The sequence below is a fragment of the Amblyraja radiata genome, chromosome 10 (genome assembly GCF_010909765.2).
Source record: "Amblyraja radiata isolate CabotCenter1 chromosome 10, sAmbRad1.1.pri, whole genome shotgun sequence".
Taxonomy (NCBI): Eukaryota; Metazoa; Chordata; class Chondrichthyes; order Rajiformes; family Rajidae; genus Amblyraja; species Amblyraja radiata.
The window spans coordinates 68,892,523-68,908,144 of record NC_045965.1 but is presented as its reverse complement, the minus strand read 5'-3'; the positions used below and the strand labels follow the sequence as shown (position 1 = coordinate 68,908,144).

Below are 15,622 nucleotides of genomic sequence, written 5' to 3'. Positions count from 1 at the left end.
GTGGTCTCACCAAGACCCTGTATAACTGCAGGGTTGGGATGAAGATGGCTCATCTTCTCCCAACATGAGCCATCTGACCTTCAAAGGTATCAAAGGTATTTTATTGGTCACATTCACATACACCTAGGTGTAGTGAAGTGAAATGCTTCTTGCCATTTTGCAGCACATAAAGAAGGAATACAGACATAACATTAATAAGAGTTTTAAACATAAAGAACATCCCCCCACAATGGTTCCCACCATGAGGGAAGGCACAAAGTCCAGTCCCCAACCCCAGTTCACCCATAGTCGGGCCTATTGAGGCCTCCACAGTTGCCTCTACGGAGGCCCGATGTTCCTGGCCGTTCTCGCCGGGTGATGTTGCTCCGGCGTCGGGAGAGTCCTCTCAGCGGCTTGGGAACCCTGGAACGGCCGCCTCCGTACTGGAGGCCGCGACTTCCAAAGCCAACAAGGTTGGAGCTCCACAACTGGCGATCTCATCTAGAGATCCCAGGCTCCCGGTGTAAAGTTCAGCTCCGCCGCCCGCAGCTGATCGCTCCACAGTCCCGCAGCTCCGCGATGTTTTCCTCAGCGATACTCAGCTCACCGGAGCTCCAGCGCGGCGACCCGGTCAAGGCATCGCCCGCTCCGCTCCGCGATAGCGCTCCAGCGCTGTGCCGCTGCCGAAGCCGAAGCCGAGGTTCTGGGCGGTCCCCGACAGGAAACGCCGCTCCAGGCCCACTGGTAGGCCGCGAGGACGGGTCGAAGCTGCAGCCCGGAGAAAAGCTGCCTCTCTGACCAGGTAGGGACCCTGAAAGGCAGTTTCCCCCTTCCCCCCCCCCCCCACATAAAAAAAGTCTAGACCTCCAAACAAAACACTTAACTAACTAAAATAAAAAATAAAAAGATGAAAAGACAGACAGCTGCTGGCTGGGCAGCCGTGCACAGGACATTGTGACCTTTCTGACTCGGTGTAACGAGTGCTCCATTCCCATCCAGCATCAGTCACCGTGACAGTGGGTGTATGGAACAAACTGCCACAGGAGGGCGTTGAGGCAGAGACTATCAGAACCTGGAAGAGACATTTACAAGCAACAGGTTGACAGGGATATGGAACAAATGCAGGCTGGTGGAGCTACTGTAGATGGGGCATGTTGGGCCGAAGGGCCTGTTTCCACGCTGTCAGACTATGACTAAATATTAGAGGGCACAGCTTTAAAGTGTAAGGGGGGTATGTGCGGGGCATCTTTATTTACACAGAGGGAGGGTGGTGGGTGCCAGGATAATGCTGCCCACCCAGGGGTGGTGGTGGAAGCCGATACCATAGGCTTACGATATAGACAATAGGTGCAGGAGTAGGCCATTCGGCCCTTCGAGCCAGCACCACCATTCAATGGAATTCTCTGTCCAGAGGGCGGTGGAGGCCGGTTCTGTGGATGTTTTCAAGAGAGAGCTAGATAAGGCTCTTAAAGATAGCGGAGTCAGGGGATATGGGGAGAAGGCAGGAACGGGGTACTGAGTTGGATGATCAGCCATGATCACATTGAATGACGGTGCTGGCTCGAAGGGCCGAATGGCCTACAACTGCACCTATTGTCTATTGTCTATTTCATGCAGCAGGCAAGATAGCAGCACCTGCAGTCGGTGTGAATAATAAGATTACATTGTGGGCGTGCAGGGAATGATGGATCACCTGTGTTTTGCTTTGTCGGCAGGTTCGGGATGGGACGTGGCGACAGACACGGTTTGTGTTCCACACCCAGGTGGTGAGCCAGTTACCCATCGTGGAGCTGCGGCCCCCCCCGCCCACTCCCCAGCCCACTGCCCGCTACCGTGTCGAAGTCGGACCCGTCTGCTTCCTGTGAGCGGGCGGGCGCTGGCTGAGCGCGGGCGGGCGGGCGGGCCCCTCTCCACAACTCTGCTGCCATGGATCTGCTTTCAAAGAGCTAGCTGAAGGTTTTTGAAGGAATTACCTCTTGATGACTGTGAAAAAAATACAGGAACGAACGATTTCCTTTGTTGTGGTTCTGATAGTGAACCCGACGTCTCAGGTAGCACGCATTGGGCGGCCCAGGAAGCAGGTCGTCGCAGTCGGCGTGGACGCACGCATGGAAACGCACGATCCCCGCGTACACCGGTCCAAAACTGAAGGGAAAGGCAACTTCTTTGGGGATATCTAGATTGTGACTTTGCATCAGAGCGCACACTTCAAGCCCAAGACGTCAATGGTTGGCGCTGCAGACATGCTGGGCTATCAATCTTCCAACGGCAGAGGTCTGGGTGACTAGGGCCTCGTTAGAACCACATCCACAAGAGGCCACTACCTCCAATATGTTGCCACTTGTGTTGGCCAGGGTGGAGTTGGTGGTGTGCCCACTGCCTTGACCAGTCCATGGAGAGTTGGTTGTCTGGGCTGGTGCTTGCCCGATGTTGAGCACCCTCTCTCTTCCTGTGGACCTCCGTACACGAGGGTTCAGCCAGCCCCAGGTATACTCAACCCAGGTAGACTTAACCAGCCGAGCCCCACTGGTATTCCCACTGCCCCGCTAACTTCCCAACAACCCAGGACAATATTGAAGCGGCCATTGGGCAAGCAAGCATCCTTGGCTGGATCCAATGGTGATGGAAGCTGGTGAAGGTGCCGGAGGTGACGGACATTGGATCATCGAGCCTTCCGTCAAGGATCAGCTTGCCTGTGCTTAGAAAATAGGTGCAGGAGGCCATTCGGCCCAGCTTCGGGCCCTTCACTCATCATCTCCCTCTGATGGGGCCTCTTCCGCACCGGGCTCCTACATGTGCTGCCCCCGGTGACCGGAGGGTGGTGGGAGGGGGGGCTGTGGACGAGCGGAGGGGGGGGGGGGGGGGGGGGGGCGAGGACGTTACTGCTGCCGTTTCCCCATCACACCGACTCTCAGCATCTCAAGCTGCGGCTGGAATTCTGCAGCTGGACATTGGGCACGGAATGCCGGGCATTGACGGCAAGAGACACCAGGCACTTACCCATGGTGGGACCGGGGTCTGGGGACCCCCAGAACTATTGGCCAGGTCGTGTCTCCAAGATTCCTGCACCTCCACACAGCCGACCATCCAACACAGATCCTGACAATGTTGATTTATTTCCCAAACTGTATGTACTGGCTACATCCAATCATTTCTGTTTTAAAAGTACTTATTTGGACTTTGAGAGTTGTACAGCACAGAAACGGGCCCTTCGGCCCTTCGGCCCATGCCAGAGGTCGGTTTTACCTCCACAAACATTATTTATATGAATGTGTAATTATGTTGACTCTCTCCAGTCTGTGGATGTGCTGTATAGATTGTAGAAAATGCATAGTATTTGTAGATAGACAGCAAGGCTTGACTAGTGAACGGAATATAAGAAAACGATTGCTTGCTAATCAATTGTGAGGATACAGCTTGCTACTATATATTAATTAATTAAATCTCAATCAACAACAACCAGGCAAACGAGACTCGTCCATAATTTGTGTCATTAATGGTCCAGGCAATCACAAGCTTTCTTTTAAATGAATGATTTAACATTGCCCATTGTTCCGGGACAAAGGAGACCGAGAGTCACACAGCACGGAATCAGGCCCTTTGGCCCAACTAGTCCATGCCGACCGTGATGTCACATCTACACCAGTCCCACCATCGACACCAGTTATAGTCCCTGCCCCCTCTGGCAGCTTATTCCATACTCCCACCACCATCTGGGTGAAACAGTTGCTTCTCACATCTATCTTCTATCTATCTGTACTATTACTAAAACTCTCATCTAGACCACTTCCAGTCTTCGTTGTTTTTAAATTTGTGCAAAACCAGTACCCTATATCGCTAGGATTTTCAGGCACCTTACTCACCATTCTCCTCTGCTCCAAGCGCAGCAAGTTTTGTTCCGATCGGTGGAATATTACAAACGTTATGAAGGTTTACAAAATCGTGAGATGAGCAGATTGGTCTTCTCGCCTGTCAGTCACCATGAAGGTAACGCCCCTTCCGGGGGCGAGGAGAATAAAGCCCCGGAGGCCGGGCGTGAGTCAGTCAGCCCTGAAGCCCGTGAGTGAGAATTGAGCCCAGAACTGTGAGTCCACAAGCCGTGAGTGACTGAACTGCGAGTCCACGAGCCGTGGCTGTGTGAACCGCGAGTCCACGAGCCGTGGCTGTGTGAACCGCGAGTCCACGAGCCGTGGCTGTGTGAACCGCGAGTCCACGAGCCGTGGCTGAGTGAACTGTGAGTCCACGAGCCGTGGCTGTGAACCGCGAGTCCACGAGCCGTGGCTGAGTGAACTGTGAGTCCACGAGCCGTGAGTGAGTGAACTGTGAGTCCACAAGCCGTGAGTGAGTGAACTGTGAGTCCACGAGCCGTGGCTGTGTGAACCGCGAGTCCACGAGCCGTGGCTGTGAACTGCGAGTCCACGAGCCGTGGCTGTGTGAACCGCGAGTCCACGAGCCGTGGCTGAGTGAACTGTGAGTCCACGAGCCGTGAGTGAGTGAACTGTGAGTCCAGAAGGCTCACCACCCCCGCCCCCCCCCCCCCCCCCCAACTCCCCCCGAGGCAGGCCACGGCAGAAGCCGACCCCCTCCCCCGGCTACAGAACGCTCCCCCCGGCCCCCACCAGAAGCTTTCCCGTCCCCAGCTGCAGGACTACCCCAAGCATCCATTCGGCCCACAATGTCCATACTAGCCCTCTGGAAACCAGTCCCTTTGCCCCACAACACCCATACTAGCCCTCCAGAAAGCTCCCCCCCCGGCCACCGCCTGAAGCCGTCCCCCTCCCCCAGCTGCAGAACGCAACAAGAGACGCAAGAAAGAATGGACTGAATAAATCTCTTCAATGTTTAAATTGTTGTTATATTTTAAGAGTTATTCACATTTGTTATTCACATTTAATAAATCCCTTTTCCACTTGCCGTGCCCGTCAGCTGCTCCTGCGCAGTAATAGCTGCGTGTTCTACGTCACAATGGGAACCCAATGGGAGGGAATGGCTGCGCTGCCGGAGAACCGCTAAGAGTGGGGGGGGTGAGGGTAGGAGGGGGGATCAGGGGCATCACAACGGGAACCCATAAGCCGCGCCTGTGCAGTTGGGGGCTATGCGTGCGTGGTGGAATATTGCGTTTGGGACCAGGCCTCCCATGTGACAATGAGACCCAACGGGTCCCACTTAGTCTAGTTTCTATTCAATCTTTCCCCTCTTCATAAGTTATAAGAACAGAATTAGGCCATTCGGCCCATCAAGTGTACTCCGCCATTCAATCCTGGCTGATCTATCTCTCCCTCTCAACCCCATTCTCCTGCCCTCTCCCCGTAACCCCTAACACCCGTACTAATCAAGGATTCTTACCTTAGAAGGTACACAAAATTGCTGGAGGAACTCAGCGGGTGCAGCAGCATCTATGGAGCGAAGGAAATAGGCGACGTTTCGGGCCGAAACCCTTCTTCAGACTGATGGGGGGTGGGGAAAGAAAGAAGGAAAAAGGGAGGAGGAGGAGCCCGAGGGCGGGCGGATGGGAGGGTGGGAGGAGACAGCTAGAGGGTGAAGGAAGGGGAGGGGACAGCACAGGCTAGCCAAATTGGGGGAATTCAATGTTGATGCCATAAGGGCGCAAGGACCCCAGACGGAATATGAGGTGCTGTTCCTCCAATTTCCGCTGTTGCTCACTCTGGCAATGGAGGAGACCCAGGACAGAGAGGTCGGATTGGGAATGGGAGGGGGAGTTGAAGTGCTGAGCCACCGGGAGGTCATGTAGGTTAAGGCGGACTGAGCGGAGGTGTTCGGCGAAACGGTCGCCCAACCTACGCTTGGTCTCACCGATGTAAATTAGCTGACATCTAGAGCAGCGGATGCAGTAGATGAGGTTGGAGGAGATACAGGTGAACCTTTGTCGCACCTGGAACGACTGCTTGGGACCTTGAATGGAGTCGAGGGGGGAGGTGAAGGGACAGGTGTTGCATTTCTTGCGGTTGCAACGGAAAGTGCCCGGGGAGGGGGTGGTGCGGGAGGGAAGGGAAGAATTGACGAGGGAGTTGCGGAGGGAGCGGTCTTTGCGGAAGGCAGACATGGGGGGAGATGGGAAGATGTGGCGAGTGGTGGGGTCACGTTGGAGGTGGCGGAAATGGCGGAGGATTATGTGTTGTATTTGCCGGCTGGTGGGGTGAAAGGTGAGGACCAGAGGGACTCTGCCCTTGTTGCGTGTGCGGGGATGGGGAGAGAGAGCAGTGTTGCGGGGTATGGATGAGACCCTGGTGTGAGCCTCATCTATGGTGGCGGAGGGGAATCCCCGTTCCCTGAAGAACGAGGACATTTCCGATGCCCTGGTATGATTCTTACCTTAGACCTTTGTTCTCTAGTTTTTGATTCCCCTACTATGGGTAAAAGACATTCACCCGATCTATTCCTCTCATGATCTTATACACCTCTATAAGATCATCCCTCATCCTCCTGCGCTCCAAGGAATATTGTCCCAGCCTACTCAACCTCTCCCTAAGGCTCAGGCCCTCGAATCTTGGCAGCATCCTTGTAAATTTTAGTTTAGTTTAGTTTAAAGATACAGCGCGCAAACAGGCCCTTCAGCCCACCGAGTCCGCGCCGACCAGCGATCCCCGCACACTTTCACCATCCTACACACACGAGGGACAATTTGAATTAATGCCAAGCCAATTAATCTTCAAACCTGTACGTCTTTGGAGTGAGGGAGGAAACGGAAGTTCCTCGAAAAATCCACACAGGTCACGGGGAGTACGTGCAAACTCCGTACAGGCAGCACCCGTAGTCGGGATCGAACCCTGGTCTCTGGCGCTGTGAGACAGCAACTCTACCGCTGCTCCACCCTCTCTCCAGATTGATTACATCTTCCTACTGAAAAGAAAATCCCTTGACATCACCGATTATAGGGTGAAGAACACCTACTTGGACCCAATGATTGATCTCCCAACGAGAGGATGTGTCAAACAACTTGGAGCGATCACTGAAACACTGTCACAAGGCTACTGAAGATTCACTTCAACCTCTGCTGTCATGAACATCCCCTAGTATGGATAGGAGACAGAAGGAACTGCAGGTGATGTAATCTTGAGCAAAAAACAAAGTACTGGAGGAACTGACCCGTTGAGATCCTACAGCATTTCCTCCCCCCCCCCCAATCAATTACTAAACATTTTATTCAGATCAGTCTGAAGAATAATCCCGGCCCGAAACTTCACCTATCCATGTTCTCCACAGATGCTGCCTGACCCGCTGAGTTACTCCAGCACTCTGTGAAACGTCACTTATCCATGTTCTCCACAGATGCTGCCTGACCCGCTGAGTTACTCCAGCACTCTGTGAAACGTCACCTATCCATGCTCTCCACAGATGCTGTCTGACCCGCTGTGACGTTTCGGGTCGGGGCGCTTTGTCAGACTGAGAGTCTGGATAAGAGTGTGAAGAAGTCCAGGTGAGTCCAGATACACTGGGTCACAGATCAGACAGAGGCTCTTTGCAGTAACTTTAATGATTGAGTAACTTGGACAAGAGCTACAGACTGTCTTGTGGAAAGGAACAGCAGGTGCTGATTTATAGAGGATATGCACAAAGTGCTGGACTAACTCAGTGGGTCAGGCAGCATCTCTAGAGAGATGGATGATGTTTTCGGTCAGTCTGAAGAAGGGTCTTCACTCCAGAGATGCTGCCTGACCTCCATCATTTTGTGTCTATTTTCAGTGTAAACCAGCATACAATACAATACAATACAATACAATACAATACAATTTATTGTCATTTGAGCCTCAGTGAGGCTCAAACGAAATTCTGTTTCCACAGCCATACAAACAAAGACAATTCCTAGACATACACACAATTTAGTTCACACAAACATCCATCACAGTGAACCCACTGTGATGGAAGGCAAAGTCTTTTCTCTCCCCTGTTCTCCATGTCTCTCCCGATGTCCAAGCCCCAGGCGGGCGATGATAAGCCCCACGGCCATTTTAGGCCGTGCTGGGCGATTTACGGCCCTGCTCCCAGTCTAGAAGTCTCGAAGTTGGAGCCCCCGGCGAGCGCTGGAATAGAGCATCTGCAGTTCCTTCCTACGCACTCTTCTCCTCTAACCTGACATCCGATACTCCAGCATCCTGGTGAATCCAGGACCAGAGGACATAGGATTATGATGAATGGGAAAAGGAATCGGAACAGGAATAGGAATCTGAGGGGGAACTTGGTGGGTGTATGGAACGAGCTGCCAGAGGAGACTTAGACTTAGATCCTTTATTTGTCATTCAGACCTTTCGGTCTGAACGAAATGTCGTTGCCTGCAGCCATACATGTAATAATAAACAACAAAACACACAATAAACACAAATTAACATCCACCACAGTGAGTCCACCAAGCACCTCCTCACTGATGGAGGCAAAAATCTTAGGGCTGCTGTCTCTTCCCTCCTCTTCTCCCTCTGCGCTGAGGCGATTCCCCACCGGGCGATGGTAGTCAGTCCCGCGGCTCACCGAGCTCCGCGAACGGGCCGGTTCAAGCTCCGCGGCCCGGGGGTGGTCGAAGCTGCCGCCCTCCAGTCCAGCGGACGCAGCTGTTGCCGCGGGAGCTCCGGAAAACAGGCACCCGCCTGTGACCTGCGAGCTCCGACGATGTCGTCCACTGGCCCGCGGCCGAGCCCCGGATTCAGGTCGCCTCCGCCAGAACGCCGCCTCAGCTACCAGAGAAGGGGGATACAACAAGAAAAAGTTGCATTCCCCCCGAAGGTAGAGACAGAAATCCCTGTTTCAGCCGCCCCCCCCCCCCCACACATAACACAACCTAATAACCAAAAATGTAACTAAACAAGACAAAAAAAACAACACAAAAAAGTAAAAACAGATGGACTGCAGGCGAGCCGCAGCCATTCAACAGCGCCGCCACTTCCGGAATCAAGTAGGTCCAGGAGGTAGTTGAGGCTGGGACTATCCTATCATTTAAGAAACAGTTAGACAGGTACATGGATAGGACAGGTTTGGAGGGACATGGGTCAAACGCGGGCAGGTGGAACTAGTGTAGCTGGGACATTGTTGGCCGGTGTGGGCGAGTTTGACCGAAGGGCCTGTTTCCACACTGTATCACTGTGTCTATGACACTGTGTCTGTTTACACTGGACACAAGTACAATCAGACTGCACAACAGGCAGTACAGAGAGAGAGAGACAGACAGAGAGAGTTAGAACAGGGACTGCAGCAACAGTTGGACCTACTTGATGAGTACTGCCAAAATTGGGCCCTGGCAGTAAATCTAAAGAAAACCAACATCATGATTTTTCAGAATAGACCCAGATGTCAGGAAGATAAATACAAATTTACTCTCAATGGTACTGTTATCGAACACACTATGAGCTATACTTACCTTGGTCTAACAGTTTCAGCATCAGGGAGCTTCAATATGGTAGTGAATGCACTAAAAGAGAAAGCTTGAAGAGCTCTGTATGCAATAAAAAGAAGATTCTACAACATCCAAATTCCAATTAAAATCTGGCTTAAAATATTTGACAGTGTAATCCAGCCTATTGTGCTTTATGGTAGTGAAGTATGGGGTCCGCTCAGTCACCATAGTTATAGTAAATGGGAAAAACATACAACGGAGGCCCTGCATGCGGAATTTTGTTGGAACATCCTCCGTAACCAAAGGAAAACACCAACAAACGCATGTAGGGCGGAACTAGGCAGATACCCACTGATAATAAATATCCAGAAAAGAGCACTAAATTTTGGAATCACCTTAAATCTAGCCCCCAGATACCCTCCATTTAAAGCCCTTCAAACACAAGAGGGGAACCCAGAAAAGAGTTCCCTGTGTCAGTTGGTACTGAGACTAACTACCCCTATCCAGTTAAACCCTATCCAGTTAAACCCTGACCGGACTCAGATCAATACTGACCCCCAATCACCAGTTAGAGTGAACCAAATTATCAAACAATGTAAAGAAACGTATTTGGAACATTGGGATAAAGAAACCAAAAGCCAAAGCAGATTAGAATGTTACCGTTCCTTAAAAAGAGATTATAAATTGGCAGACTACTTCTCAACTGTTAGAGACATAAAGCAGAGACAGACCCTCACCAAATACAGGTTAAGTGACCACTATTTGGCAGTTGAAAAAGGAAGACAGAAGAGATTCTGGCAACCAAGAGAAAACAGAATATGCGGCCACTGTTTGACAGATGAGGTTGAAACAGAGGTGCACTTCCTCCTAAAATGCACAAAATTTGACAAAACAAGGAAAGCATACTTTGACAAACTCAGTGTGGCAACCCCTGATTTTAAAGAACTAGATGATACCATATAACCATATAACAATTACAGCACGGAAACAGGCCATCTCGACCCTTCTAGTCCGTGCCGAACACGTATTCTCCCCTAGTCCCATCTACCTGCGCTCAGACCATAACCCTCCATTCCTTTCCCGACCATATAACTATCCAATTTATTTTTAAATGATAAAAACGAACCTGCCTCCACCACCTTCACTGGAAGCTCATTCCACACAGCCACCACTCTCTGAGTAAAGAAGTTCCCCCTCATGTTACCCCTAAACTTCTGTCCCTTAATTCTCAAGTCATGTCCCATTGTTTGAATCTTCCCTACTCAGTGGGAAAAGCTTATCCACGTCAACTCTGTCTATCCCTCTCATCATTTTAAAGACCTCTATCAAGTCTCCCCTTAACCTTCTGCGCTCCAAAGAATAAAGCCCTAACTTGTTTAACCTTTCTCTGTAACTTAGTTGCTGAAACCCAGGCAACATTCTAGTAAATCTCTTCTGTACTCTCTCTATTTTGTTGACATCCTTCCTATAATTAGGCGACCAAAATTGTACACCATACTCCAGAATTGGCCTCACCAATGCCTTGTACAATTTTAACATTACATCCCAACTTCTATACTCAATGCTCTGATTTATAAAAGCCAGCACACCAAAAGCTTTCTTTACCACCCTATCTACATGAGATTCCACTTTCAGGGAACTGTGCACAGTTATTCCAAGATCCCTCTGTTCATCTGCATTCTTCAATTCGCTACCATTCGGCTCGAAGGGCCGAATGGCCTACTCCTGCACCTAATTTCTATGTTCTATGTTTCTATTTACCATGTACGTCCTATTTTGATTTGTCCTGCCAAGATGTAGCACCTCACACTTATCAGCATTAAACTCCATCTGCCATCTTTCAGCCCACTCTTCCAACCGGCATAAATCTCTCTGTAGACTTTGAAAATCTACTTCATTATCCACAACCCCACCTATCTTAGTATCATCTGCATACTTACTAATCCAATTTACCACACCATCATCCAGATCATTGATGTACATGACAAACAACAGTGGACCCATCACAGATCCCTATGGCACCCCACTAGTCACTGGCCTCCAACCTGACAAACAACCATCCACCATTACTCTCTGGCATCTCCCATTCAGCCACTGTTGAATCCATCTTGCTACTCCACCATTAATACCCAACCATTGAACCTTCTTAACCAACCTTCCATGAGGAACCTTGTCATCCAGATCATTGATGTACATCAAAACTAAGAATAATCCTTGGTGAAGGAAATACGGCACATCTTGGTGCACAATACGTAACAGCATGCCATAACCTGAGAGACGGTGAATGACCAACATGTACATATGTACGCACACACTAATTGACATTAACTGACACTAAGAAATTAATATTGAATTGCTAAACTTGCTAGTGTGTTGTACAGCTCACAGCTGCAAGAACGTGTAGCATCAATAAAGGGCTATCGGCCTATTGCCAGTTTATGTACAGGGACATATCTATCCATGCACTGTATAGGGTGATTTCACGAAAGGTCACTGGAGCGTAGATCCGCACCCACGTGACCGAAAATTTTAACTGGAGTACATGCGTACATGTTAGTGAATGGGAAAACACGTACTTTCACACCCGTTAAAAACATCGAAAACGGCCCGTTTTTCAGCTGCAATTTACTGAGCCAGTCGGGGTGACCGTGAGGAACAGCGACCTAAATTTACAGTCCCAAAAAAAGATAGAAACTAAGGTAAATTCAAGAGGGAGCTGAAGGTGTGAAAACAGCGGAAGTGCTAGCGGACATTTGCCGTGGAGATTTAAAGATCGAAAATATCGGGAATTATCGCGTTTGCTCGCTGCATTTCATCAAAAGTGGCATCATTGGCTTTTTATCTTTATTCATTTGTTATATGAAAAGTATTCAAAGTTAAAAATCCGTCAGTAAAATTGCAAAATCGCCCATGGTTCTCGGGTGGGTTTTAACATGCAAAATAAACACGCTTCTGAAGCTCTATTTACCATTTAAATAATCGTAAACTATCAATGCGTTTTGAAATAAATTTTACTGAGATGCAAACTGTCAGCTGTTAGTTGGACAAAAGCAGGACATTTTATTATTTGCCAAAATATATTTCTCAATGTTTCTTGTTTAAAGCCTGCACAATCACCCAAACTACTTATTTATTTATTTATCATCTAATAACAGACAAGCCTGCAGCATGAAATGATGTCAACAATCCTAATTGGGCACCCACTGTGAGCAGGATAGACAATGTGCACAAGAACGCCATGCACGTGCAACAAGAAGAGAGTATTAAAGCAGATTTGGTTGCAGCTCAAGCATCTATAGCTCTGCAAGTTGATGGCGTTCTTGTGCACATTGTCTATCCTGCTTACAGTGGGTGCCCAATCAGGATTGTTGACATCATTCCATGCTGCAGGCTTGTCTGTTATTAGATTATTAGCATTTTCATTTTGCATGTTAAAACCCACCCGAGAACCATGGGCGATTTTGCAATTTTACTGACGGATTTCTAACTTTTAATACTTTTCATATAACAAATGAATAAAGATAAAAAGTCAATAATGCCACTTTTGATGAAATGCAGCGAGCAAACGCGATAATTCCCGATATTTTGGATCTTTAAATCTCCACGGCAAATGTCCGCTAACAACGTCCGCTGTTTTTACACCTTCAGCTCCCTCTTGTATTTACCTTAGTTTCTATCTTTGTTTTGGACCGTTAATGTCGGTAGCTGTTCCTCACGGTCACCCCGACTGGCTCAGTAAATTGCAGCTTAAAAACGGGCCGTTTTCGATGTTTATAACGGGTGTGAAAGTGCGTGTTTTCCCATCACTGACATGTACCGGAAGTGACGCTTGTACTCCAGTTACAATTTTCGGTCACGTGGGTGCGGATCTACGCTCCAGTGACCTTTCGTGAAACCACCCTATACTTGTATTTATACTGATGCATCTCAAATATGCATGTCATGTTTTATACTTTGGCAATATAACAATGTTTTTTATCATGCCAATAAAGTTTTTTAATTGAAAATTGAATTGAGGAGGGGGATGATTATCTGGGACGGACAGGGGGGGGCGGGGATGAGGGACTTGCCGGAAGCGGAAGTGTTGCGGGGAGACAGGGCAGCACCGGGTGCGGGGATGGAGGGAGGGAGCGGGGCCGCGCTGGGGCCGGGGCTGGAGATGGTGGAGCCGGGGCTGGAGATGGAGCCGGGCCTGGAGATGGAGCCGGGCCTGGAGCCGGGCCTGGAGATGGAGCCGGGGCTGGAGATGGAGCCGGGGCTGGAGATGGAGCCGGGACTGGAGCTGGGGCCGGGGCTGGAGATGGAGCCGGGGCTGGAGATGGAGCCGGGGCTGGAGATGGAGCCGGGGCCGGAGATGGAGCCGGAGCCGGAGCTGGAGCTGGAGCCGCAGATGGAGCCGGGGCTGGAGCTGGAGCCGGGCCTGGAGATGGAGCCGGGACTGGAGCCGGGACTGGAGCTGGAGACGGAGCCGGGGCTGGAGATGGAGCCGGGACTGGAGCCGGGACTGGAGCTGGGGCCGGGACTGGAGCTGGAGATGGAGCCGGGGCTGGAGCTGGAGCCGGAGCTGGAGCTGGAGCCGGGACTGGAGCTGGGGCCGGGACTGGAGCTGGAGATGGAGCCGGGGCTGGAGCTGGAGCCGGAGCTGGAGCTGGAGCCGGGACTGGAGCCGGGCCTGGAGCTGGGGCCGGGACTGGAGCTGGAGATGGAGCCGGGGCTGGAGCTGGGCCTGGAGCTGGAGCCGGAGCTGGAGCTGGAGCCGGGACTGGAGCCGGGACTGGAGCTGGAGACGGAGCCGGGGCTGGAGATGGAGCCGGAGCCAGGACTGGAGCCGGGGCCGGACGGGCAGCGAGGGAGCGGGAGCGCGCTCACGGAGACCGGCACCGGCACCTGCGCGCTCCCGCGGCCAGAGAGCGGCCCCAGGAGGAAGATCAACACGTGGGGGTGAGGGATCGTTGAGGGGAGAGATTAAAGAAGGTGGGGGAGGAGGGGGGGAGGGGGGAGAGAGAGATGTCCGCCCTGCCCTGGTCTAACCTGCCGCTGTTCTGCTCTTTCGCTCCTGACAGGTGTGAGGTGTGTGGGGCCACGGAGTCAAAGTACAGGTGTCCACAGTGCACAGCGGTGTCCTGCAGGTATGTCACAGACCCCAACACCCCCACACAGCTCCTCTCCCCCCCCCCCATCCCCAACGCTGCCCTTCATCTCCCCCCCCTCCCCTCTCATCCCCAACCCCGTCTGTCCCTTCCACTCTGCCCCACCTCCCCACTTCACCCTCTCCGCTCCGTAGCCCAACCCCCCCCCCCCCTGCATTCCCACATAGGGTCGCCAACTTTCTCGCTCCCAAATAAGGGATAAAAAGGTCAAAATACAGGACAAATTCCCCACGGCAATTCGTTGAGCGACTGGGCCGTGACTGGGTGAATGATGAGTTGGCCCCGGGTGCTGGACTGCACACAAAGCCCAGCCGGCGGGCCAGCTGAGGAGTTTTGGCCCGGGGGCCGCGCGATGTCACACGCAAAAATGAACCGATGATCGGCCGTGAGAAGGAGGGGTGGTGGTGGTGTCGGCGGTAAGCGAAGGTCCGAAGGTCAGACAGCTGGCCGGGCTGCCGACCGACCGACGGGGCCATGGGCGAGGCGCTGCTGCTGCTGCTGCACTCCATGGGCTGCACTACGTCGGGACGGGTGAGGCGGGGCAGGACGCGGCGCTCCAACCCGACAGTCCCCTTGACCCGAGTAGTAGCGGTCAAATACAGGACAAGGGCGGTCCCGTACGGGACAAACCAATTTAGCCCAAAATACGGGATGTCCCGGCTAATACGGGACAGTCGGCAACACTCAGTCCCACCCTGCCCTGCCCCGCCCCTCCGTCCAGCGCTCCCCTGCTGGATCTAGGAGACTGCAAGGTGACTGGATAGGCTGGGTGAGTGGGCAAATGTTTGGCAGATGCAGTATAATGTGGATAAATGTGAGGTTATCCATTTTGGTGGCAAAAACAGGAAAGCAGACTATTATCTAAATGGTGGCCGACTAGGAAAAGGGGAGATGCAGCGAGACCTGGGTGTCATGGTACACCAGTCATTGAAAGTGGGCATGCAGGTGCAGCAGGCAGTGAAGAAAGCGAATGGTATGTTAGCTTTCATAGCAAAAGGATTTGAGTATAGGAGCAGGGAGGTTCTACTGCAGTTGTACAGGGTCTTGGTGAGACCACACCTGGAGTATTGCGTACAGTTTTGGTCTCCAAATCTGAGGAAGGACATTATTGCCATAGAGGGAGTGCAGAGAAGGTTCACCAGACTGATTC

General features: G+C 51.6%; 1 protein-coding gene across 1 annotated transcript in view; it reads left to right on the top strand.

The window, feature by feature from the left end:
* The window catches only part of col24a1 (collagen type XXIV alpha 1 chain), a 191,561-nt gene extending 188,123 nt beyond the window's left edge, over positions 1-3,438 (top strand). Inside the window, exon 60 of the mRNA XM_033029102.1 lies at positions 1,695-3,438. Within this exon, the coding sequence (XP_032884993.1) occupies positions 1,695-1,844 (150 nt within the window). The 3' untranslated portion in view covers positions 1,845-3,438. The remainder of the gene's footprint in view (positions 1-1,694) is intronic.
* The last annotated feature ends 12,184 nt before the right edge of the window (positions 3,439-15,622 follow it).